This window comes from Puma concolor, chromosome C1, assembly GCF_028749965.1.
Source record: "Puma concolor isolate L17-30 chromosome C1, mPumCon1.1.hap2, whole genome shotgun sequence".
In the NCBI taxonomy this organism is placed as follows: domain Eukaryota; kingdom Metazoa; phylum Chordata; class Mammalia; order Carnivora; family Felidae; genus Puma; species Puma concolor.
Window position 1 is genome coordinate 85,814,513 of NC_141674.1, and position 25,836 is coordinate 85,840,348.

The 25,836-nt window shown below is 38.5% G+C and overlaps 1 protein-coding gene across 1 annotated transcript in view; it reads left to right on the plus strand.

Annotated features, from left to right (window-relative positions):
- Positions 1 to 25,836, plus strand: part of SLC71A1 (solute carrier family 71 member 1) — a 44,477-nt gene that overhangs the window by 12,757 nt on the left and 5,884 nt on the right. Inside the window, exons 2-8 of the mRNA XM_025930952.2 lie at positions 2,722 to 2,817; positions 11,072 to 11,134; positions 11,890 to 12,017; positions 14,013 to 14,127; positions 18,668 to 18,886; positions 19,161 to 19,274; positions 20,035 to 20,106. Coding sequence (XP_025786737.1) covers positions 2,722 to 2,817; positions 11,072 to 11,134; positions 11,890 to 12,017; positions 14,013 to 14,127; positions 18,668 to 18,886; positions 19,161 to 19,274; positions 20,035 to 20,106 — 807 coding nt within the window. The remainder of the gene's footprint in view (positions 1 to 2,721; positions 2,818 to 11,071; positions 11,135 to 11,889; positions 12,018 to 14,012; positions 14,128 to 18,667; positions 18,887 to 19,160; positions 19,275 to 20,034; positions 20,107 to 25,836) is intronic.

Genomic DNA, 25,836 nt, shown 5'->3' on the forward strand with positions numbered 1-25,836 from the left:
TCTCTCGATAATCTCACCCACTCTGGTGGTTTCAAACATCAGAATTCATGCTAATTAGTTTAGTCAGCCCTCAAAAAACAGTAGAAATTTTCAAGTACAAGGAGCAATGTCTTAGATAGTACCTGAAGTAAATCTGAGCCTTATGGGAGAAAAGAGCTGGGAAGTCTTTCTTCACTCTCCCTCCCAGATTTATCAGATGCTGCCTATTTCACATTCTAAAGACTATATCCATTCCCTCCCCTTCAGCGTCCTTGCCACTCCTCTGTTCCATGCCCTCATCATCTCTTGTTTCAACTGTTTGAAATAGCCTTATTTTACATGCAGTTTGCTGCTTGGTTACAAACTTGAGGAAATCATCATGAGGTATTGAAAAATGCAGGTCCAATCATGCCATTCCCTTGCTTGAAACCCTTCAATAGTTCACTATGGCTCTAATGAAGAGAAACTCCTTAACAAGGGTTACAGGCTACCTACCTCTTCTGCCTTCCTTTCTTTACTCCATGATGACTTTATTCTCCATCAGCCCTAAACTGTCATGGCCCTTGTCTATTTCATTATGGTTTTCTCTGATGAGATTGTCCACACTATCTCCTTTTCTCGCAATATTCCTTTCTTGCTTCCCAACTTGTACATATCTCTTTTATTGCATTTGCACATAAGCAGATGATTTATAATGAGGTTCCTTCCTCTCTAGACTGTGAATTCTTTGACACACTCCCTGGAGTGTGTCTTAATGGTTTTTGTAATCCCAGCATCTCTGTCACATAGTAGGTGCTCTGTTAATGTTTGTTGCATGAATATTGAACAAATTCATTCCCACCCATGGTCCTTCAACTCTTGTGTCCCCCATTCTCCACCCTACCTCTTGTGTCTCAAGTTCCTAAACTGCAAGTTCTACCAAAGGAGTTTTCAGGGACCTAAATTCTGAAGGTTGGGAGAGTTACTGTTTTTTTTAAATAATGATGATATATCATGACGATATTAAAAATGATGTGGCATCATTTTTAGTATATAGAGAAATCCAAACACTTCATAGTTTCCACATAAGACTATTGAGTATACTTTAAAAGTTAAGTATAACATTGTAATATGTGGTGGTTAAACTTTTTATTATAGAAACCTGTTAGTGGAGACTGAGTTAATGTTAGAGGTCATTTGCTTTCCATCAATTTAATATTTACCTTAGAATATGAAATTCAACAACTAAAGTAATTCTTAAGACATTGCTTGGAGCAGTATAAACTTAATTTTTGTATTTTCTTTCTTGTGTATATCAGAGAGAATCTTTTTAAGTTTGTTTATTTTGAGAGAGAGAGAGAAAGAGAGAGCGCGCGAGCGAGCATGGGGGAGGGGCAGAGAGAGGAGTGAGAGAATCTCAAGCAGGCTCCACACTATCAGCGCAGAGCCCCACACAGGGCTGGATCCCACAAATCATAAGATCATGACCTGAGCCGAAATCAAGAGTCAGATGCCTAACTGGCTGAGCCACCCAGGTGCCTGTCTTGTGTATATCAATTCCAGATCTCTCACGTATTACTCTGGGGACTCTTCTGCTTTTTTTTTTTTTTTTTTTTTTAAAGAAATTTTTTTTTAATGTTTATTTATGTTTGAGAGAGAGAGAGAGATCATGAGTGGGCGAGGGGCAGAGAGAAGGGAACACAGAATCTGAAGCAGGCTTCAGGCTCTCATTTGTGTCAGCACAGAGCTCAATGTGGGGCTCGAACCCACAAATCATGAAATCATGACCTTAGCCGAAAGTCAGACGCTTAACTGACTGAGCCACCCAGGCGCCCCAGGACTGTTCTGCTTTTGAGCCATGTTAATATCTGTTACAATTCTTGCCACCTGCTTCATTTATGCTTTGAGATTAGTGCAGGAGTCTCCTGTGTGGGTTGTTTTTTTTTTTAAGTTTTTTTTATTTTGAGAGTGAGAGAGAGTAAGCAGGGGAGGGGCAGAAAGAGAGAAAGGGAGACAGAATCCCAAGCAGTCTCTGCCTGGTAGCCTTGATGCCGTGCTCCGACTCACAAACTGTGAGGTCAGGGCCTGAGCTGAAACAAAGATGGATGCTTAACCAAATGTTTAACTGGATGCTTAACCAGATGTTTAACCGACTGAGCCACCCAAGTGCCCCGTGGAGCCTCCTGTTAATATTCCTCAGTTTTGCCCCCTTCTAATCCATCCATCTGCTACGCCTTTGCCAAATTGATCTTCCTTAAAACTTTCATCTGGTCGCATGAATCGTATCATCCTTTAGTGGCTCCCCATTGCCTTCAAATATAGACTCCTTTGCATGGAAGTTAGTCCTGTGTGCCTCTCGCTCATCTCTCGAACTCCTGGTATGCGGCCTGTGTTGTAGCTGTACTGAACTATATGAGTCCTGTAATGCCTCCTGCTTTCAAGCCTTGTATAGGCTGCTGCCTTGATCTCTCTTGTTCACCTTCCTACCTCTCAGTCTTGTGTGACTTACACCTTTTCATCGTTTTAGTGTTCCTCCTGGAAGTCTGATGTTCCTATCCCTACCTTGGATTCTGCACACTGTGCTTTTATAATGTATTTGTTCCTTGTCTGTCCCTGTCACTTTGAGGACAGGGATAGCGAGTATCCAGATGTTTGACATAGTGCCAATACATGTATGTTCTCAATAAACATATATTGACTATTGCCATAATTGTTAGTGATTCTGGAATGCACTGTTAACTTTTTTAAAATCTGTTTTTATAGCCTCAAGGAATAGGTTCTCCTAGTGTTTATCATGCGGTTATCGTCATCTTTTTGGAGTTTTTTGCTTGGGGATTATTGACAGCACCCACCTTGGTGGTAAGTAATCTTTTAATTTATTTATTGTGAACTTAAATCTTGTTGTTCAATTTTGGGGGAAAACGTGGCCCTTTTCACAGTTCATTCTTGTGCCAATATTGTCAACCCTTCAGGTACTATCTTTTCCTGGTTTAGTTGTCTTTTCCAATCTTTACTTCTCCTTTACTGTTTGGGAAGGCTTGGCTAGGTGCGGTTTTTCTTGTGAACGCCACACGTGGGTCAGCAGGGACTCAGCCCACACTCTGGATAGGGTGGATGGGATCCTTAAACTGACAGGCTTAGGAAAGATGGTATCTATGACCTGAATCACTCAGTATTATTATTTTGAGATTCATTAATGTAGCTGCATTTTCCAAATGCAAGTTTCTCTTAGTTTAGGCTAAGGCTGTAAAGGTAACCATCTAAGAAGATCATTTCTTTTCACAACCCTAAGCTGATCTTGCCCACATATTCCCAGGTTTGGAACCTTAGAAAAAACATCCTTGCCAGCCCAAATATCCTTGCTACCCCTGGATAGCTAGTTGTCTCCTATTGGTGGGGAATAGAATAAACAAAGGAGTCATTATGGCAGAAGTCAGTAATATCTTGAAAGATGTAATTAGGATAAATATACAACTTACCAGATCTAGAAGAGTAGAATTTTAGAGAGATATGCTTCCTTATATTTTTTTGAGATTGTTCATTGTTACACAAAAAGGGTTTTTACAAAAAAGTTTGTTTATAAATAAACTGGATGATCATATAAGTAGATATATGTTCTAAGAAAGAAAATTTATGTTCCATATATTTCCATATTTATTTTATGGCTACATAGTCATTACTGGATCTACATAAAATACACATGTTTAGTAATTATTTTGAACATATAGGGTATATTCATGAATACTGTTAAAACCAGAAGAAAAGAAAATGTCAAATAAATACAGTTTCTTCTATAATAAACCATGCATTGCAAGTGAGATTAGTTCCCTGAATAATGACAGTTCCTTAACATATAATTGTAAGAATGCTGATTCGAATATGTTTTCACTGAGATCTTTTACTTTTTAAGAAAGATTTACTTGTAGTAGGTCATCAGTTTTACATTAATATATTGTCAAGATTGAAATGTGGACTTTTAAAATGTCTGATCTTTTTGTTTGTTTTTGTTAATAATTTCTGATGGAAGTCCTTCAAAAATTAATGTACACATTTCCTGCCTTCATAATCCATGTAGTCTGATTTGGAACTTGATCAGGTGATGCAAGTTCATTATGACATTTGTAACTTCTTTACATTGTAATAACCTGATGTCGCGGGCCACTGAGGTGCTGTGATAACTATGTGGTCTCACACTTTTCTGTTAGCCTTCATAATGTTCTCATGTGCTTTTTTATAATCTACTACCAGTTTAACATATAAATGTCTGGTAGATCATCAGTCCTATGATTTAAATTACTTGAGCTTTGTGATAGTAAACAGTGTATTTTTATTTATGTTATGATGGGTCCAGACAGTGTCCTAGGCACTTTAAATACATTATAACTTTTAATCCTCAAAATCACCTTATGGGTGAGGTATTAGCCTGATAATAGAGTTGAGAAAATTAAGGTTTAGAAAATTAAGCAACTTACTTGCTACAACTGTGAAGGTAAACTGCAGAGTTCGTATTTGAAACTAGGCTTGCTTTGTTCCAGTGCTCAGCCTAGGGGAATGCTGGCAGTCGCTGGTTTATACCCAGGTTTTAGGTAAGGTTATTGGCAGTCCAAACAGTAGCTAAGTAGAGAGATTAAAATGTTTTGGGTAAATTGTTCACAAGCCATCAAAAAAGCTTTTTGTGATGTTTCCATATTTGTCAGCAGGATTTAAAGTGTGTATGGCAATTTTTAAAATTTGCTTCTGGTTTATATTCTTTAGATATGCCTGTTTTTTGTCTAACTTTGGTATTTTTCTTTCCTAATTGGACAGAGACTGTCTTCTTTAAGAACAAGGAAAGAATCCAGTTATTTAGACATAAAGGCTTGATTATTAGTTCATTTATCATAGTTATGGGAAAACTAACTTTGTGCTTAGTGTATTTTTAATTCTTTTTGTTAAAAAATGTTTAGTGCTTTTGATTTTTTTTCTTTTTTAAATACAGAATTTAATTCTGATCAGGAAAATAAAAGGTGCCAATTTGTGAGGACTTAATTTTTTTTTTTTGCTAGCATGATTATATTTTTTGTAATAATATCTATAACATTGCCAGTTGATGTATAGCAAGACTTTTCCCCCCCATGGTTGTTATAACAGTTATTCTTAATTCCCATTTTTGTCATTTATATCTGAATTTTTTTTTTAATTTTTTTTTTCAACGTTTATTTTTTATTTTGGGGACAGAGAGAGACAGAGCATGAACGGGGGAGGGGCAGAGAGAGAGGGAGACACAGAATCGGAAACAAGCTCCAGGCTCTGAGCCATCAGCCCAGAGCCCGACGCGGGGCTCGAACTCCCAGACCGCGAGATCGTGACCTGGCTGAAGTCGGACGCTTAACCGACTGCGCCACCCAGGCACCCCAATATATCTGAATTTTTAAATGGCGAAATGAGAATCCTAATCCTTTACCTTTTTCAGTTTTTACTTCATTAATATTTTTAAAGTCAAGTGTCCTCAGGAAAGAAAACTATCAAGTTTAATGAATATTAGGCTTAGAGTTTTATTTTTCTAATTCTTTTCTCGTCTATAATATATGCATGTTTTAAATAATTTCAGTTTTTGTGTTCTATATTTTTCTCGTGTGATGAGGAAATGCTTGTGAGGATGCTGTGGGACAGAACTAGGCAAAACAAGGATTGAGTTGTAGACATTAGATTGTATCTGAATGCTGAGATTTGTTATATTCCAGGTGCTTTCAGGTACTTTGGCCTTTAGGCATTGGATAAGAGAGCTTGGCTTCAGTATGAACTTCACTTTCACCATTAAGACAAATTAGCCAACCAGAGATGAACATTTTCAGCAGTTAAAAATGTGCTGTTAGTCAGTGATTTTTTACTAGAAGTGAATATCAGTGATATTTGGAGAGTTTTTTCAAAATATCTGGGCCTTATAACCTGTCCTGCTGAAATCTGAATTTTCAAGAGTGAGGCTCAGATGTGTATTTTTTAGAAGTGATTCTCCTATATCTAGTATATATCACTAATTAAGAACCAGTATATTAACTCAGCACAGGCCTGAAAAGGTTTTGCTCATTTTGAGGCTTTTTGCTTACAAATTTTTGTTGTTGACTTTGTTGGTAGTCTTCTTTGTTTTGGACTCCTGTACTTCCTTACTCCCAACCCCCGTGTTGGTATAGCGGGCGGCAGGGGTGCGTGTCGAGGTACAAGAAGGCACCGAGTCATAGCACTTCGCCCTCTTTCTAAAAATCAGTTAATCTTTAAACATTTTATGTCTTACGTGCTTTGAAACTGATTATAAATGGTGCCTCTTAGAGGGTCACAGCTCTTAACGTATAAAAGGGAGAATGAGGATGAAGTATAATTCAGTTTATTTATATGTTAAGTCAGTATCTTTTTTTCCATACATAGTTCTCAAAAATTATAAAGTTCAACATTTTAAATTTCAAAGATCTTTGAATTGATTCATTTAACAGAGAACCAATGGTAAGGCATATTTAATGATAATAAACAGGATTATGATGTTTTGAATTTTTTTTTTAAATTTTTTTTTTTTCAACGTTTATTTATTTTTGGGACAGAGAGAGACAGAGCATGAACAGGGGAGGGGCAGAGAGAGAGGGAGACACAGAATCGGAAACAGGCTCCAGGCTCTGAGCCATCAGCCCAGAGCCCGACGCAGGGCTTGAACTCACGGACTGTGAGATCGTGACCTGGTTGAAGTCGGACGCTTAACCGACGGCGCCACCCAGGCGCCCCTATGATGTTTTAAATTTTAATAAATTCCTTAGTTTTCAAAATTAATGTGAAGTTAAAGATTTTTTTAATTTCATGTGGTTTCAGTTGTCTTTAAGTTTTAAACTCAAAGAACTTCTAGAACCTTGTATTCTCCTAGAACACAGTGAAAGAACAAAAGCTGTGTGGAGGGCCTGCCCAGGAGAGGATGGTAAAGTCTCCACCAAGGGGATTTACATTAACCAGAAAGAAGAATTTTACACTGCCAAATATTTTTTAAGGGGTAGTGGATATTCAGTCAGTGATGATTAGTAACAGTAAGTTTAGGATCTATAATGCCTAGAAGTGGGTTACTTTTTTGACCTATGGTTCTGAAAATACTAGGCCAGTGTTTGATGGTCTAGGCTGCTTAGATGCACAGTCTGTGTTATGGATTAAGACCATACACTCAGATACATAGCATCTCTTCTATGTAAATGGCCTAGTGGCCTTTGCTATAGAGATAGTCCTAAGGCATTAATATTTTAAGGACTATTTACTCTCAAAAAATTTTTAATTCCATAAATTACAAGATTTGTAAAATTTCTTGGGAAATGTTACACCTTTTCCTGTTCAGCTCTAAGTCTGGTGCTAAAAGAGCCTCAGATCAAAATCTTTACATGTTAAAATTTTGTTTAAAAGTCAAACGGGGTCACCCAGGTGGCTTAGTCAGTTAAGCATCTGACTTCGGCTCAGGTAATGATCTTGGGGTTCGTGAGTTCAAGCCTCACATCGGGCTCACAGCCGTCAGCCTGTTGGCACAGAGCCCGCTTCACATCCTCTGTTCACCTCTCTGCCCCTCCTCCCACTTGCACTCTCCCAAAAATAAATATTAAAAAAAAAAATCAAACAGGGATTGGGGTGCCTGGATGGCTCGGTTGGTTCAGTGTCCGACTCTTGATTTCAGATCGGGTCATGATCTCACCATTTGTGAGTTTGAGCCCTGAGTCAGGGTCTGCACTGACAGTGTGAACCCTGCTTGGGATTCTCTCCCTACCTCTCTCTCTGCCCCTCCCTCTCTCTTTCTCTCTCAAATTAAAAAAATTAAACAGGGATGTTTGTTTATCTTAATTTAACTATACTTTTTTGGGGGGTTGTGAAGGTTTTTATTTTGTAACATTAACTAAATTGCATAATTGTTCTGTGTTATTAAATCACTTTGAAAGCAGTATTATCAGATAATTATGAACATTTAGTAAACAGTTACTACATGAAGGTACTCTGTGTGTCACTAATCAAGATAAAGATATACTAAATGCAAGGTATAATGGATATAGTACCTGTCCTTAAGTCTGAAATACAGTTGAAAGGAAATATATATTTTAAAAAACTGAAAAATATTAGAGCTAAGTAACTTAGTATGTGATAAAAGAAATTTCACAAACCCTATGTGACTGTCATGAGTGCTGTAATCACTTATTTTGGGCCCTAAAGGAGAAATTGATTGCTCTGTACAGGAAAGTTTGGTAGCAGAGGAGCAATTTGGAAGGTTTGGGGATTGATTTACATAGAGAAGATAAGGGGAGCAAACATTCAAAAGAAGAGGATGTCATTTATAAAAGTGTGAATATTGGAAAGCCCTGGAATATTGAAAACAGTGAAGAGACTAGATTGATTGGAATAGAAGGTAGCTTGGCAAAGTGAATCGTTAGCAGTAAGGTCTAGCATATTATAAAGCATCTTGTACATATTCATTATGCCCTTTATTCTTTGTGACACACATTTTTTTGTCCCTAGAAAGATTTGGCCCTTAGTACTTACTTTTTAAAAATTTTTATTTATTTTGAGAGAGAGAGCACACACACTTGCTTGTGCCATGAGCACGCATGTGGGGGCAGGGCAGAGAGAGGGAGGGAGGGAGAGAATCCCAAGCAGGCTATGCACTTTCAGCACAGAGTCCGATGTAGGGTTTGAATCCACAAACTGTGAGATCATGACCTGAGTTGGTATCAAGAGTCAGACGCTACACCAACCGAGCTATTCAGGCGCCCCAGCTCTTAGTAATTATTGGAAGAAAACTAGATTTGATCTGTTGCAAAAGGTTTCAGGATACCCTTTAAGGAGTTTCAGTCTTAAGCAAGAACTGGCAAACTATGGCCAGAGCAAATCTTATAAATCTTGTTAGTAGCCTGTTTTTCTTTTTTCTTTTTTTTTTTTTAAGCCCACTTATTTATTTTGAGAGAGAGAGAGAGAGAGCAAGCACACAAGCAGGGGAGGGGCAGAGAGAGAGAGGGAGAGAGACAGCATCCCAAGCAGGCTTCATCCTGTCAGCACAGAGCTCGATTCAGGGCTCAAACTCATGAACCGTGAGATACCATGATCTGAGCCGAAACCAAGAGTTGGATGCTTAACCAACTGAGCCACCCAGGCGCCCCAGTAGCGTGTTTTTCTCAAATAATGTTTAATTTGGGACACAGCCACATCCATTCATTTACATATAGTCTGTGGTTGTTTTTGCTGAGTTGAATACTGGTGACAGACTGTATAGCCTACACAGATATTTGCTGTCTGGTTCTTTACAGAAAAGTTTACAAACCTGCTCTTTAGATCCATGGGTCATTATTATAAGTAAAAACAGGGTTTCTCAGCCTCAGCACTTTGACATTTTGGGCTATTTGTTGTGGGGGGCTGACCTGTGCGTTGTAGGGTGTTTAGCAGCACCACTGATCTCTACCTCTTAAATATAGCTCCCCCACAACCAAGTTTTGACGATCAAAAATGTATTCAGACATTGGCATCTGATCCCTGGAGCTCAAAATTGCCTTCAGTTGAGAAAATATATAATATATGTAATATAAAACATAGAGAGACGCCTTGGTAGCCCAGTCAGTTGAGCGTCTGACTCTTGATTTTGGCTCAGGTCATGATCCCAGGGTCATGGAACCAAGCCCCATGCCGGGCTCCACACTGAGCACGGAGCCTGCTTAAGAATCTTTTTCCCTCTGCCCCTCTCCCCACTCACTCTCTCTCTCTCTCTCTCTCTCTAAAAATTAGAGAAATAAATGAGATAGAAATAATCCTCAAAAAATACAGACAAAATATACAAATATCATAAACACGTGATTTTTCCCATGTTAATGAGTTTCTTTGACTAAACATTTCTAATTTTGTTTGTTTTTACATATAAGTTAATTTTTGTTAGATTTCCAGTTTTTGGCAGAAGAGTAACTGAAGAAAAGGGAACATTGTAATTCTTCTAAAGGTTTTTCTTAAAAGATGTCAGAAAGTGCACTTGGCATAGTTTTTCTTCCTGTAGAGATTTCCCAACTTTCTTTTTCCCATGTTGCCATTCTCTCTTGTTTTTATTGAGAAATAGGATGGTATAATGGAGGAAGCACTGGCTTTTTTCTTTTTTTTTTTTTAATGTTTATTTATTTTGAGACAGAGACAGAGCGCGAGCAGGGAGGGACAGAGAGAGAGGGAGACACAGAATCTGAAGCAGGCTTCAGGCTCCGAGCTGTCAGCACAGAGCCTGACGCGGGGCTCAAACCCACGAACCGTGAGATCATGATGTGAGCTAAGTCAGCCACTTAACTGACTAAGCTACCCAGGTGCCCCAAGGAAGCACTGGCTTTTAATTTAGGCAAGAACTCAGTCGCCTCATCTGTAAAGTGGTATTTTATCTAATCCATAATGTTGTTAGAATGAAAAGTATATAGAAAGACTCTGACACATAGGCTGTAAAAATGATAGCTACTCTTTCTCATTTATTTAGTAACTTTTACCTTCAGTTGCTTTTTCAACCAGTGGCTTCCCAGTGGCTCACTTGCTGCCCATTGAACAAATCGATGCCATGTGGTTTTGAGGCCAGGTCTTAGAAAGAATAGAATAACTTGTTATACATTTTCATAGGTTGGATTTCTTTTTCTTACTTTATGGTATCTTTCTAGATTCATTTTTTGGCAATTAAAATTGCCCTGTTCCCTATCTTAAATAATATACCTGTCTGTAAAGGAGTTGTCAGTCAGTTATATGTGGCAAACAGTGAAGACACCACATCGTGATTAAAAGCATGGACTTTCAAGCCTGACTTCCTATGTTCAATTTCAGTTTTGCCACATACTAACTATGTAGTCATGTATAAGACATTTAACATCCGTCTGTATCAGTTTTCTTGCAGGGTCATTATGAGGAATAAAAGGAATTAATACATGTACAGTGCCCAATTTAGTGCCTTGTGACATAGTAAATGCCAAATAAATGTTTGGTACTATTAGTATTTACTCATATGCGTAGTGTCATACAAATCCAAAAATTTATGAGATAAAATTATATGAAGGGATGTTTTAAAATGTAAATGTGTAAGTTTTGCTGAGACTGAAATGTGGTATTTTGGTTTTTTCTTTAGGTATTACATGAAACCTTTCCTAAACATACATTTCTGATGAATGGCTTAATTCAAGGAGTAAAGGTAGGGTCAGTGATATAATGCACACATACACACATACACTTTCGTATGCATAATTCTGCCCATATATTATTGTTACTTAATGGACCAATTCACTGTTAATTTTTACAATTTTGAGTGTATCTTGAGGGATTACTTAACACTTTTAAAATGAACTGGCTTTTATTTATTTACTTACTTATTCATTGTTTACATGAACTGGGTTTTATATATGATTTGACTCAAATATAGCCAACTCTGTATAATGATAAATCACATCATTATAGACTTCTGTATTTTATGTGTTGGCATTTTTATCCTAGAATGCTTTTATAAACCAGCAACAAGAATATAGATTGAAGAGAAAAGAATTATTTGAAAAATGCATAAATAAGTATAAAACTGTATGGTAATGTCTTGAGTATTCTATAGTCTTTATTCTTGATTCCATTTCATCAACAAGGTTTATAAACAGATAATTAGCCTGTGGATATAAAAACAGTTAACATACCTTCCTAGAATTGCCAGTGTCAAATTATTGTGACTGAGAATTCATTAGAGCATTTCATATTAATATGCAACCACAGCCCTTCAGGTGATTCTAGATAATCTTCGGGAAGTTTTAAATTATATATAGAGGAAAAATAAGCTATCTAGTTTAGTGATACTTAACATTTATGTTAGAGATAAACTTTAAAAAATCTCTTCTAGGTTAGTAGAATGATTTCTTTTTGGTCATTGATATACATAGTATACATATTTTCATTTACTTTCTTTAGGGTTTGTTGTCATTCCTCAGTGCCCCACTTATTGGTGCTCTTTCTGATGTTTGGGGCCGGAAATCCTTCTTGCTGCTAACAGTATTTTTCACGTGTGCCCCAATTCCTTTAATGAAGATCAGCCCATGGTATGTACATAATCAGATTATAGCAGTTAAACATCATTCTGTTCATTGTTTTCTAAATATTCCTTTATTTCTTTCACTTTTTCGCCATCTTACCTATGTAGGTTTTAATTTTATTCTTCCAACATATTTATTCTTCAACACAATAGAGGGCCCTTAAAAATATAGTGGCTAAGCAATAGCTCATAAAGGTTATAGAACTGGATGCTACTGTAGGAAGTGTGTAGACTATTGGCTAACCTTTTTTTGGATTTCACAGCTCAAAATAATAGTTGCTTTAATATCAAGGAAACTTATTTCTTTCTCCATATAAAAGAAGTTAGGAGTTGAATGCGCTGCCATTCTCATTCCAAGGTGGCTGCCTGAGCGGCAGCTTGTGTCACATTTCAGGCAGCAAACGAGGGAGTGGCTAGAAGAGCACAACGCCTTCCTATATGGAAACTACAGAATTCCCACCCAACCTCTGCTTACATCCCTTTGGTCACATTTCAAGCATATGCTCCTTGTTACAAGATGCTGGGCTCATGACCACGTTAATTAAAATCAGGATATTTTCACTGAGGAGGAAGGGAGGGAAGCTCACAATGAGAATGATTTTCCTGAGATAATAGAGCTCAGTGTAGTTGTAGAGTTATTAATTCTCTTATGTTCTACTCCACTGCATATTAATGTCAGTTATCCTACATCATAGAATCCTACATTTCTTCCTATTGTAGGTTAGTTAGCTAAAATTCTAAAGGCCAAACTCCGGATGAATGCTAGTCACACAAATGAAATCTTACTAAAGGAGTCCAGAGGATGGACACAAAATTTGCTGTGGAAATCAGTGTGTTAGAAAAAATTTAGTAAGCAGTAAAGCCCTAGTAGAATATTCTGAAAGTTCATTATGATTACACATGATTTTTAAAACATTCAGCATGACAATAGAAATTTCTTACTCCTGGCCAGTTATTTTGAAATCATAAATACCAAAATGCAATTTCCTTTTTATTTATTTAAGTTTTATTTATTTTAGAGAGAAAGAATGCCTGTGCACATGCTCAAGGAGGAGTGGGGGAGAGAGCGGGGGAGGTGAGAGAATCCCAAGCAGCCTCTGTGCTGTCAGTGTGGAGCCTGACCTGGGGCTCAAACTCATGAACCATGAGATCATGACCTGAGCTGAAATCAAGAGTTGAACGCTTAACCAACTGAGTCACCCAAATGCTCCTGTAGTATGCTCTTTTTAAAATAGTTTTTGGGGCACCTGGGTGGCTCAGTCAGTTAAGCATCCACCTTCAGCTCAGGTCATGATCTCATGGAACGTAGGTTCGAGCCCTGCGTCAGGCTCTGTGCTGAAAGCTCAGAGCCTGGAGCCTGCTTCGGATTCTGTGTCTCACTCTGACTCTGCCCCTTCCCCACTCATGTTCTGTCCCTCTCTCTGTCTCAAAAATAAATAAAACATTAAAAAAAATTTTTTTTAATAGTTTTTGTTCACTCTTTATAGTAATTATTCTCAGTTTCATTTGTGAACTGACACACAGGTTTATTCTATGTAAAGTCTGATTTTTTGTTTTGCCAACATTTGAAAAGCTAAAGATAGCTTATAGAATAACATCTAGTTTCTATATATATGGCATAAAATAAATAGAGAGTAACATTCCTCCATTTTATTTACTGAATTTTGTTTTTTGTGTAGTGCTGTGGTGGGAAGTACTAGTGGATGAATTATAATAGACTTTAGTTTGTTGCTGTTTTTAGTAGAAACAACAACAAAGCCATTTAACAGTACACTACTTGGGTGAAATATTGACCTAAATATATTTTAAGTATTCCCGCTTAGTAGCTGAATTATTTTTGAAGGGCCACTTCTAATGCTGTTTTCATTATATCTATGGCTTATGATTTATAGATGACTTAAGCCGTTGCCTGAAATAAGCTGTTACTCTAACTCATTTACAGAAATAAAGGAAGGTTAAGGTAATGTTAATCTGTTTTTTGTCAATTGTCTTTACATCCTAGGTGGTACTTCGCTGTTATCTCTGTTTCTGGGGTTTTTGCAGTAACTTTCTCCGTGGTATTTGCATATGTAGCAGATATAACCCAAGAACATGAAAGAAGTATGGCATATGGACTGGTATGTTTGTTTATTCTTTGTAGCTGCAGGGAGACACTTTGTTTTTTTAATTATTTCTTTTTTGTTTTTTTTGAGATTTTATTTTTTATTTCTTAAAATTCAAATCTAAATTAGTTAGCATATAGTGCAACAATGATTTCAGGAGTAGATTCCTTAGTGCCTCTTACCCATTTAGCCCATCCCCCCTCCCACACCCCCTCCAGTAACCCTCAGTTTGTTCTCCATATTTATGAGTCTCTTCTGTTTTGTTCCCCTCCCTGTTTTTATATTATTTTTGTTTCCCTTGCCTTATGTTCATCTGTTTTTTTCTCTTAAAGTCCTCATATGAGTGAAGTCATATGATTTTTATCTTTCTCTGACTAATTTTGCTTAGTATAATACCCTCCAGTTCCATCCACATAGTTGTGAATGGCAAGGTTTCATTCTTTTCAATTGCCGAGTAATACTCCATTAATTATTTCATATTACAAAGAGTGCAAGCCTTTGCATTACAAAATTTATTTTTTTGCATAAAATACATTTCATAATAAAACCATCCATTACATTAATGGATGGCTTATATTAAAAGTTATTTTCAGGGGTGCCTGGGTGGCTCAGTCAAACATCCAACTCTTGGATGGCTCACGTCATGAGCTCGTGGTTCATGAGTTCGAACCCTACATTGGGTTCTGTGCTGACAGCAGGGGCCTGCTTGGGATTCTCTCGCTTACTCTCTTGCAAAAATAAATAAATACTAAAAAAAAATTTTTTTTAAGTTTTTTTCAATACAAAGCCTTGTAAGTTTTGATACTTTCAGTATTAGTCATATATGCCAGACTTAAAATTATAGAATATTTTTACCTTATAGAAGCTCTTTTTGGGGGCGCCTGGGTGGCGCAGTCGGTTAAGCGTCCGACTTCAGCCAGGTCACGATCTCGCGGTCCGTGAGTTCGAGCCCCGCGTCGGGCTCTGGGCTGATGGCTCAGAGCCTGGAGCCTGTTTCTGATTCTGTGTCTCCCTCTCTCTCTGCCCCTCCCCCGTTCATGCTCTGTCTCTCTCTGTCCCAAAAAAATAAATAAACGTTAAAAAAAAAAAAAAAAAAAAAAAAAAAAAAAAAAAAAAAAAAAAAAAAAAAAGAAGCTCTTTTTGAAAGAATACTGAAAATAAATTATTTACTATCATGAGTTTAAAACAGTACTAATATTTAATGGCTACTCTAAAATGTAATAGGCTAATATGTAGGTCAGGTATCAGCAAAACTTTCCTGTGACTTTGTGGGCTATACAGTTTCTTTCATATTTGTTTTTGTGTGTATCTCTTCAAAAATGTAAGAACCGTTCTTAGCTGGATTTGACCCATAGGTGGCAGTTTGCCAACCTCTGAATTTTGTTTTGGGAAATGAATTTTCAGTGGTAGTGTAGTCTGCTGTCTGTCAAATCTAAGAAGAAAATAGTTTACACGGGCATGATAGTATACAGATCATTATTAGATATCCAGAAGTAGGACAGTGATGAATTTCAACAAATAAAGGACAAGCATCTTTTTTTTTTTTAATGTTCATTTATTTATTTTTGAGAGAGAGAACGTGCATGTGCTTGCAAGCAGGGAGGGGCAGAAAGAGAGGAAGAGAGAATCCCAAGCAGCCTCTGTGCTGTCAGCCCAGAGCCTGACATGGAGCTCCATCCCACGAACCCTGAGATTGTGACCTGAGCTGAAATCAAGAGTCAGATGCTTAACTGACTGAGCCACCCAGGAGCCCAGAACAAGCATCTTTTGATAAATAAGGGCTGAATATTATGTCAGGCTGAATCTTCGTTTTATAAGAGACTGTTTTCTTGATTCAAAGGACACTATATAACAAAGAATCATGGAATTTGGAAGTTTTGAGGAGAAATACCGATAGTGAGAAACTTAAAAAATAACTAATGATTTCAGTTGTAAACTTAGAACATTAAATGATACAAAGTTGACAATAGCCAGGAATTTTTTTTTTTATATGTTTATTTATTTTGAGAGAGAGCAGGGGAGGGGCAAAGAGACAGGGAAAGAGAGAATCCCAAGCAGGCCTTGCACTCTCATGCAAGGCCTGACATGGTGCTCGGATTTATAAACTGTGAGCTCATGACCTGAGCCAAAACCCAGAGTCAGACGCTTCACTGGTGAACCACCCAGGTACCCCCAAAATTTTTAAATAGTTTTATTGAGTTATAATTTACATACCATAAAATCCATCCATTTTATGTGTATAATTCAATGAATTTTAGTAAATTTATACAGTTGTGCAACCATGGCCACAATCCAGGTGGTTTTTGTTAAAGGTTTTTTTTTTTTTTTTTTTTTTGGTCATAGCCAGATCCTTGAAATTAATATTCAACCTGGAGGCTTTATATATTAAAGGCATATTCTAGCAAATGGCAGGTAATTCTTGTAAAAATAATACAGATGCAGCTAACAGCGGGGAAAGTGTTCTTTGTGGTCCTCTGTCTAACCAGAAAAGTAAGGCCACTAGGTGAGCAGAATGGAGGAGAAGGGAAATGACATGAAACACCTACACTCTAATTGGACCTTTGCTCACTGCTTCGAATACATGGTCTCTGTGAATACGATATCTCAGTGACCGTCGCAGCGAGAGCCATTGCTCCTTTGTCCACTTAAGTTCCAGAACCATGCTTATACCCAAGTTCCTCTGAGACCACAGCCCACTGTATTTAATCTGCTAGAGCTGCCATAACAAAATACCTCCACTGTCCAGTTTTAGAACATTTCCATCAGCCCACAGCCCGTCTGTCATCTGTCTCCACCCCTCACCTCAGGCAACAAACCACCAATCATTCTACGTTTGTAGTTTTGCTTTGAATAGAAATTTGACATAACTGAAATGATACAACACGTAGTCTTTTGGGTCTACACTTGGCATAATCTTTTGAGGTTTATCCATGTTGATACATTTATCAGGAGTTCCACTTTGGTATAGTGTTCCATTGTATGGAATATACTACATTTTGTTCATTCATCAGCTGATGGATACTTGGGCCGATAGCTAGATATTTAAAGTTACTAGAATGTTATGTACTTGTCAAATAATTGACCTTTGGAAATCAAATTGCTTCTTTTGAGCAGTTTTTTTTTTTTTTTTTAATGTTTATTTTTGAGACAGAGAAAGACAGAGCATGAACAGGGGAGGGGCAGAGAGAGAGGGAGACACAGAATCTGAAACAGGCTCCAGGCTCTGAGCTGTCAGCACAGAGCCCGACGCGGGGCTTGAACTCACGGACCGTGAGATCATGACCTGAGCCAAAGTCGGACGCTTAACCGACCAAGCCACCCAGGCGCCCCTGAGCAGTTTTTAATAAACAGCTAAAAATAAGCACTCCTATGAAGTTAGATCCTCCATCAAAAAGTCAAAAATGGCCTAAAAACAGAATAAAACACAGGGTGGGGAGCAGAAACTCCTGCACTACAACATTGGTCACTAATTATCCTCTACAGAGTGTAGTCTCTGTCAGGTGTTACTTGCTGTCACATCTGCTGATGTGCAGGCCATTTTGTCTAATAGGCCAGACATGTCTGAGAATAAGTTACTCTTTGCTTTTTAAAGTTTATTTACTTATTTTGAGAAAGAACACATGTGCATGCAGGAGGGGCACAGAGGGAAAGCGAGAATCCTAAGCTGGCAGCATGGAGCCCGTTGTGGACACAGACACAGGGCTCGAACTCATGAACTATGAGGTCATGACTTAAGCTGAAATCAAGAGTTGGACACTTAACTGACTGAGCCACCCAGGCGCCCCAGAATTAAATTTTTCACCTGTGTCCTCTTTAATCTGCATCTTCACCAGAGGTGTCTGGACTTCCTCAGAGTTTTAGACATGGTTAGTGATGAATTAAATGCCAAGGACCTGTGATCCCATCCTTCCTAACTCCACCACCTAAAGAGATCGCCAAGTTCAGTTTTATAATAGCGCTTAACACTCTCTCTGATGAGAAGATAAATGTCAAAGTCTTTAAGCTTTATTTCAGCCAGTCTTAAATATGCATCAAGGTAAACATACATTTCATTTTAATATTGGGGAAAAAAGTCATAGTGACAGTGGATTTCTTCAGAGCATTGTTTTTTAGACTTCTTTCAGGCCATTACGTATTTTTTTTAGTTAAGAGTCTGATTCTTTTTTTTTTTTAATGTTTATTTGTTTTTTGAGAGAGCGAGCGTGAGTGGGGGTGGGGCAGAGAGAGAGGGAGACACAGAATCCAAAGCAGACTCTAGGCTATGAGCTGTCAGCACAGAGCCCAATGCGGGGCTCGAACTCACGAACCATGAGATCATGATCTGAGCTGAAGTCGGACACTTAACCCACTGAGCTACCCAGATGCCCCAAGAATCTAATACTTAAAAAATCTAATTCTTTTCTCTTCCTGCAAAAGAAGAGAGCATAAGACAAATGGCAGAGGCAGGAGAGGGAGGGTGCAACGGGAGGACTGACGGAAATCTGAGCTATGTGGTGCTGAGGTAGAGTCAGGCTGTACTGACTAATCTCTTCCTCTCTACCTTTACTTGTCACAGGTGTCAGCAACATTTGCCGCAAGTCTGGTAACCAGCCCTGCAATCGGAGCTTACCTTGGACGAGTATACGGGGACAGCTTGGTGGTGGTCCTGGCCACAGCAATAGCGTTGCTAGATATTTGTTTTATCCTTGTTGCTGTGCCAGAGTCGTTGCCTGAGAAGATGCGGCCAGCATCGTGGGGAGCACCCATTTCCTGGGAACAGGCTGACCCCTTTGCGGTAAAAAGTTTGTTTTTTCCTTTGGCAAAAAAGGGAATGTATGATTCAGTGCAATATTGATATTTTGTTGTGGATGTTTCTTTGGGGAAAACATCTTGACAGATTTTTAAAAATGTTTTAAATACTTTCTGGAATAGTTTGGGGAAGATGAAATACATTTTTAAAAGCTAGCTGAGTATCTGTATGTACACTGCCAGAAGATAACACTGCATATTTTTAAGAGCAGGTCAGTGTTTGGATATAAAACCTTATATCTGTCTTTTTCTAATTCTAGTCCTTAAAAAAAGTGGGCCAAGATTCCATAGTGCTGCTAATCTGCATTACCGTGTTTCTCTCCTACCTACCGGAGGCAGGCCAATATTCCAGCTTCTTTTTATACCTCAGACAGGTAAAATCCTATTCTGCCAAAGTGGACTTTTCTTCCATCGTTTAGTGCCTTAATAACAGAAATATTTAATCTTGAGAGCACTATAATAGAAGGGACTGTTTAAATGAGTCCTATTTTGTAAATAATGGCTCACTAGAACTCCTCCTGTGTAGTGTGGTTTATGATCCTTATGCATATCTCTTAAGATTTTTGGTTTATGCAGAAAGATATGATTATCCTGTCGATGTATGTGGCTTGAGTTTATGTGTTGCTTATAGACATGATGGGAAGCTTGAAATCCATTCACTTACTCCAGTCTCTTTGTGATTTAGAGCATGGATTAGCAAAGCAGCTAGCCATAATGAGAGTATTAGTTTTTGCTCCTTAACACTAATCTTACCAAGCATGGTCAAGCCTTTTTTAAGACCTGTAAAAAGCACAAAACAGCACGATATTTATTTGTAAAACGGACTCAGAGTGCTTGATAGCTGTCTCCAATTTATTAAATCTAAGTCTAGATCAAGGGACTTAGATTTACCTAATCTAAATTAAGTAGCTTTTGTTTTTAGTATGTTAACAGTTAGGATTGGGTTCTCAGTGAAAGCCAGATTCTTCCTCTGAAGAATTCTTTGGTTATAAATGAGTTGTATTTTCTTTTTCTGATGTTAATGTTCAAGTAGTTTGGTGCCCATTTGATGTTAATGTACAAATAGTTGCATTAGTATGGTGTTTCTTGTGCTTTTTTTACTAATTAATGTTGCTTTTTCTGGAAACCTTCTAGATAATGAAGTTTTCACCAGAAAGTGTTGCAGCATTTATAGCAGTCCTTGGCATTCTTTCCATTATTGCACAGGTGAGTTTCTTTTTAGAGTGATGAGATAGTTACTCCTGGTTGACCATCCACATGGGCCTTATGTGATACTCAGGTGACACTTTCTTGATGGAGTCACCAGTGTCAGGAATCTGAGATTTGTAGGTTCAGAAACTCCTGTTTTGTTAAGTGTAGTTAGTCTTGATCAGATTTTGGGGACTGACACATATATTAATCAACATATGTCTAAACCAGAAAAATAGTTTGATTTACACTGCTTACCTGCATAAAGTCAAATATTTTCTTTTAATTTTTTTTTTTGATGTTTATTTTTGAGGGAGAGAGAAAGAGTGCAGGCGGGGGAGGGGCAGAGAGAGAGGGAGACACAGAATCTGAAGCAGGCTCCAGGCTCTGAGCTGTCAGCGCAGAGCCCAACGTGGGGCTTGAACTCTTGAGCCGTGAGATCATGGCCTGAGCCTACATCAGACACCCAACCGATTGAGCCACTCAGGTGCCCCAAAGTAGAATATTTTATGTTAGTCCTTAAATATTTATTGCATACCTACCATGTGTTGCACACCGGGGATATACCAGTGAACTTAATTAAATCCCTGCCGTTGTAGAGTTTGCATTCTTGTGGGATAAGAGAGAAAACTAATAAATATGTCGATGTAAACATATCAGGTGTAATGAAAACTATAAAGAAAAATGGTACTGGGGATCTAGAGATTGACTGGGGGCTGGGTGTTAATTTTATTTGGAAGGGTTGGGAAGGCCCTGCTGACACAAGGTGACATTTGAGCAGAAACACAAAAGAATGGAGAACAAGCCATGGGAATATCTGGAAGAAGAGGATTCTAAGCAGCAGGAACAGAAATAAAACTCTCAGGACAGACTGTACCTGGCATGTGTAAGAAACAGCCAGGAGCCAAGTACGGCTCTCACACAGTGAGCAAAGGAGAGACCTTTAAGAAATGGAATCTGAAAGGTGGAGAGGGAGCAGATCATCTGGGGCCTCACAGGTTGTCCTAAGATGTGACAGGAAGATAGGAAGCCATTAGAGGATTTTGAGCAGAGGAATGGCATGAGCTATTTGTCTTGGAAACCCAGTTGGTAGCCAGTGGTTGTCTGATGAATAAGATACTAATCAGCCCAGGAATTTGGATCTCCTTAGGAGATGTTTCACCTTTGCCTCGAAACTGTGTCTGTTCCATAATCAAGTACTGTGCTCCAGTGGCCAGAATTTTCTGTCAGTCCTTCTTTCTGTGAAAAAGCCCCAAACATTTCTTCCTATTTGGCTTTGTTTTTTCTAGACTCTGAGATGATCTAACATTCTCTCCCACCTTAAATCCAGTCTTCTAGATTACAGCTTTGTTTTATTCTGTTCTCAAAATGAAAGGCAGAGTCCATTTAATAGGATTCTAGTATGTTTCACCATCTCTTAGGTGTAGGATTCCTTCTGCAGATCTCATCATTTATGAATTTTTTGGTAGGTCTAGTGATAAACGTCAAATTTAAATTTAAATTCTGTAATATCCCCAAGACCCACACGTGCGTACACATGGCAGTATTAGTACTATTTCTAATTTCCATTTTATCTTGAAGCTCCTTGATCAGAAGTAATGTTGCATTCCATCCTGGCTATCAGAAAAGTGCACTTGAGCTTTGGAGGAAAATATATTGTCGCCTGTATGCATAAATAGCTTTTGAAAAAACACCCCTCTGAAGCATAACACCAAGGAAACTGTACAAATAGAGTAGAGCTTGATGAATTCTCAAATGTTAAACCAATCTTTAATCCTGGGATAAATCTTACCTGCTCATGATGTCTTATCTTTTTCTTACATTGGTGAGATTGTTAATATTTTGTTGAAGGTTTAGATGAAGAGAACTAGCTAACATTTACTCTGACACTTAAGAGATTTATAAGCTATAAAGTGTTAGGAAGTTTCATTTCATATGTAACTGGTCATGGAAGCTGCAGGTGCCTAATAAATTCAGGCAGTAACCCTGCGGAACGCTTGAGTGATGTGAGGGTGCTTCAGAGGAAATTTTCCCTCTAGTCAGTAGATGGCACCTGGCACAAAGGACACAAGGTGGAAAACAGTCTCTAAGAGCTGAGAATCCAGAGGGGCAGACATGTGAATACAGGAGGCACGTGGTTGGGTTTGTATTTAGAGCACTCATAGTGCCTTGAGTCTGGGAAGAAATGAGGCACCGTCCATCCAGCGTTGATGGTACAGCAGACATTATGTACGCGATCCACAAGGAATATGGTACTTAAATGACCATTTAGTTTTCGAGGCCTACATAGAAATACAGTTTTTGAGATGAATTTTCACATTTAAAAATAAAGTCAGAAAATCAGTTGGACTTCAAAAACAGGTGAGAGGAAGTATGTGGCATACATAGAAATACTGATAATTACATTGCTGTGTCATTATATGAACTAAAATATTAAGTATAATATATAACCCCAAAGGTAGAAGAATTATCTTGCATTCTCATTTATGTCAAGTATACATTGAGAATAACTCATTTACTGTTGAACTCTAAAGCCAGTGGAAGATCTGTGTCTTTGAGCCTCCTCTGTAGCAGCACAGAGCTTACAGCTTCCCCTTTGTTCTGTTGTACTGCTTGCCCCTGTGCTTTTGCTCCTGCTGGCCTTTCTGCCTCCCATTATTCTGCCCTAAGTATCCCTTCTCTGAGCTCCCATATTAACTAGGGCATATCTATCACCATATAGAATACACTAGCTTTTACCTGTTTATTTCTGATTATTTTTGCCTTGGTACCAAGATTGTGAGTCTCTATAGTAGCAGAGCTCCGAGTAGACTGTGAGGTTAGGAGTATATCACATTCATCTTGGTTTTTGTAGCACCCTGTGCTGTGCCTGCACCCAAGTAAGTGCATAAATTAGAGGACATTGGTTTTTTTCATGGTGTTTTAAAAACTTTATTTTTATTTATTTTTATTTTTTAATTTACTTCTGAGAAAGAGTGCAAGCAGGAGAGGGGCAGAGAGAGAGGGAGAATCTCAAGCAGGTTCTGCACTGTCAGCACAGAGCCCGACATGGGTGTGAACTCATGAACCATGAGATCATGACCTAAGCCAAAATCAAGAGTTGGACGCTTAACCGACTGAGCCACCCAGGCGCCCTGGTGTTTTAAAAAGTTTAAAGGAGCACTTGGCTGGCTGAGTTAGTAGAGCATGCAACTCTTGATTTCAGGGTTGTGGGTTTGAGCCATATGTTGAGTATACAGATTACTAAAGAAAATAAAGTATTTTAAAAATAAATAAAAACTTTAAAAATTAGTAGGAAGCATTTCAAAATTAGGAGGTTAGAGGTGCCTAGGTGGCTCAGTTGGTTAAGTGTCTGACTTTGGCTCAGGTCCTGATATTGCGGTTCATGAGTTTAAGCCCCATACCCACATCAGGCTCTCTGCTGTCAGCACAGAGCCTGCCTCGGATCCTCTGTCTCCTCCTCTCTCTACCCCTCCACCACTTGCTCGCTCTCTCTCAAAAATAAACATTAAAATAATGAAAGAGTGAAAATTGGGAGGTTATGTGAAAATATGGGTATGTAGCTTCTCCCCCAAAACAATAAGGTCTGTAAACATGGACAGACCCACTTCCCATTGGGAGCCAAACAGTTGCTGTCTATCCCCTTTGGGGCTTTTAGGCCTTATCACTTCTTTGGCGCAAGGAGGCGTGAGTTCATAATGCTTGCACTAATTAAACGTTTACGTGAGTGCTCTCATCTAGTCCTCTATATGCTGGTGACTCCCACATTTCTACCTCCACCCCAGCCCCTGAGTTCCTGCTTGACACATCTGCTGGGCATCTCAAACCGGACATAACCAGAACTAAAATCTGGATTCCTTCCCCTTCGTGCTGCTCATCTCATTTACAGGCATGACCACGCTCTTGGTTGTCAGGGCCACAAACCTTGGTGTCATTCTTGTTGATGCTTGTCATTCTTTCTCCTTACCACACATCCAGTCCATCAGATGGTATCTCCTGTTACCTCTATCTCCAAAATACATTCTGAATTGAAGCTTTTCTCATCATCTCCATTACTAGTGGCCATTACTCACCATCTCCATTACTAGTCTCTCAGCTTCCATAATTGTCTCCCTACAGTTTATTCACTTGGCAAAGAAATTCTTGTGAAGTTTTAATCCTCTTTTTTGCTTAAAATTTAATTTCCATTGCAACCAGAATAACCCTAGACTCGAAGTGACCTCATTTTGCCCCATTCTCCATGTTGTTGAATACACTCCAGTTCAGGGCCTTTGCACTTGCTGTCCCTGCTTAGAGCGCTCTGTTCTCTGAGATATTCACATAACCACCCCCTCCTCTACCTCCTCATTCAGCTGTCACCTGAGAAGGTCCTTCCCTGTCCATCATGGTTAAAGTAGCCCCTCTGTCACACAATTCCCATTTTATTTTTTTCACAGCAGCTACAACCTGGAATTCTCTTGTTAAACAGTGTGCCTATGTCCGTCTTCTCTCCAAGACAAGGTATTCTGTTTGCTGACCAGTGCTGTGACCTATTCTCTGACCCTTGGGTCAGTGCCCTTAGACCTAGAATAGCAATGGGATATAGTAGGAACTTGGCAAATATTTGGTAAACTGACCCAAACTCGTGTCAGTTAACTGTTAGCTAGCTGTGTACATCTTGGTTAAGTCATAAGTTATTTAACCTTTGGGACAAAATGAGTTCTACTAAATTAAGGGACACCAAATAATTTTTCTTGTCTAGCACACTAAGCAATTTATTCCATCATTGAGAATATTGTGATGTATCTAAAAATCACACATACTTCCCATCAACACTAAGAACTTACAATAGGTGCTAGGGATACAAAGATTCAGATATTTAAGGAAAGTTCCTGCCCTGGGGGAGAAAACCCGTGTTCCCAGTTAGAGTGTCCTATAAACGGGAAGTTTTTCTTTGCTAACTGCTTACTCTGGGTGAGTTCCCTTTTGTGATTGTGGTTGTTGAAGAATGTAATCCAGTAAGGTCTGTGCCTTATGAAACCTGGTGGTATAGTCACTTGATTTAAGGGAAGATCTGAGAGAAAAAAGCTAGGAGTCTTAATTGTTCAAGAATCTTAACAAGAATCTTCATTAGCGGGGCACCTGGGTGGCTCAGTCGGTTAAGAATCTTCATTAGCTTTCCACTGGCTTATCTGTAATTAAATCTGAGTAAACTCTTAAATGGTTGTATCCATTTAAAGAATTTGAAACTTCTGTTTGATAATTGTACATTTAAAATGTCACCAGTGGGGTGCCTGGGTGGCCCAGTCGGTTAAGTGTCCGGCTTCAGCTCAGGTCATGATCTCACCATTCTGGAGTTTGAGCCCTGCATCGGGCTCTGTGCTCACAGCTCAGAGCCTGGAGCCTGCTTCGGATTCTGCGTCTCCCTCTCTCTCTCTGCCCTTCCCCCATGCATGCTGTCTCTCTCTTGAGAATGAATAAACGTTAAAAAAATTTTTTTTTTTTAATGTCAGCCAGTTATCCACTGGTGATTTCCTGAATTATTTTCACTTTTTCCTGTATGGACTTACTAGCTATTTTAGGTAGTATATTTAATACTTTCATTAAAATAGCAAAAAATATTTTCTAATGTCCCCAGATCATTGCTAAATTTGTTAGCTTTGAAAGAAAATAAAACCCATCCACTCATAATACTTATTAAATGCTTACTGTGTGCTAAGCACTTTATGTAAATATCATTTCATCTAACCCACATGACAGAGTTTTGAA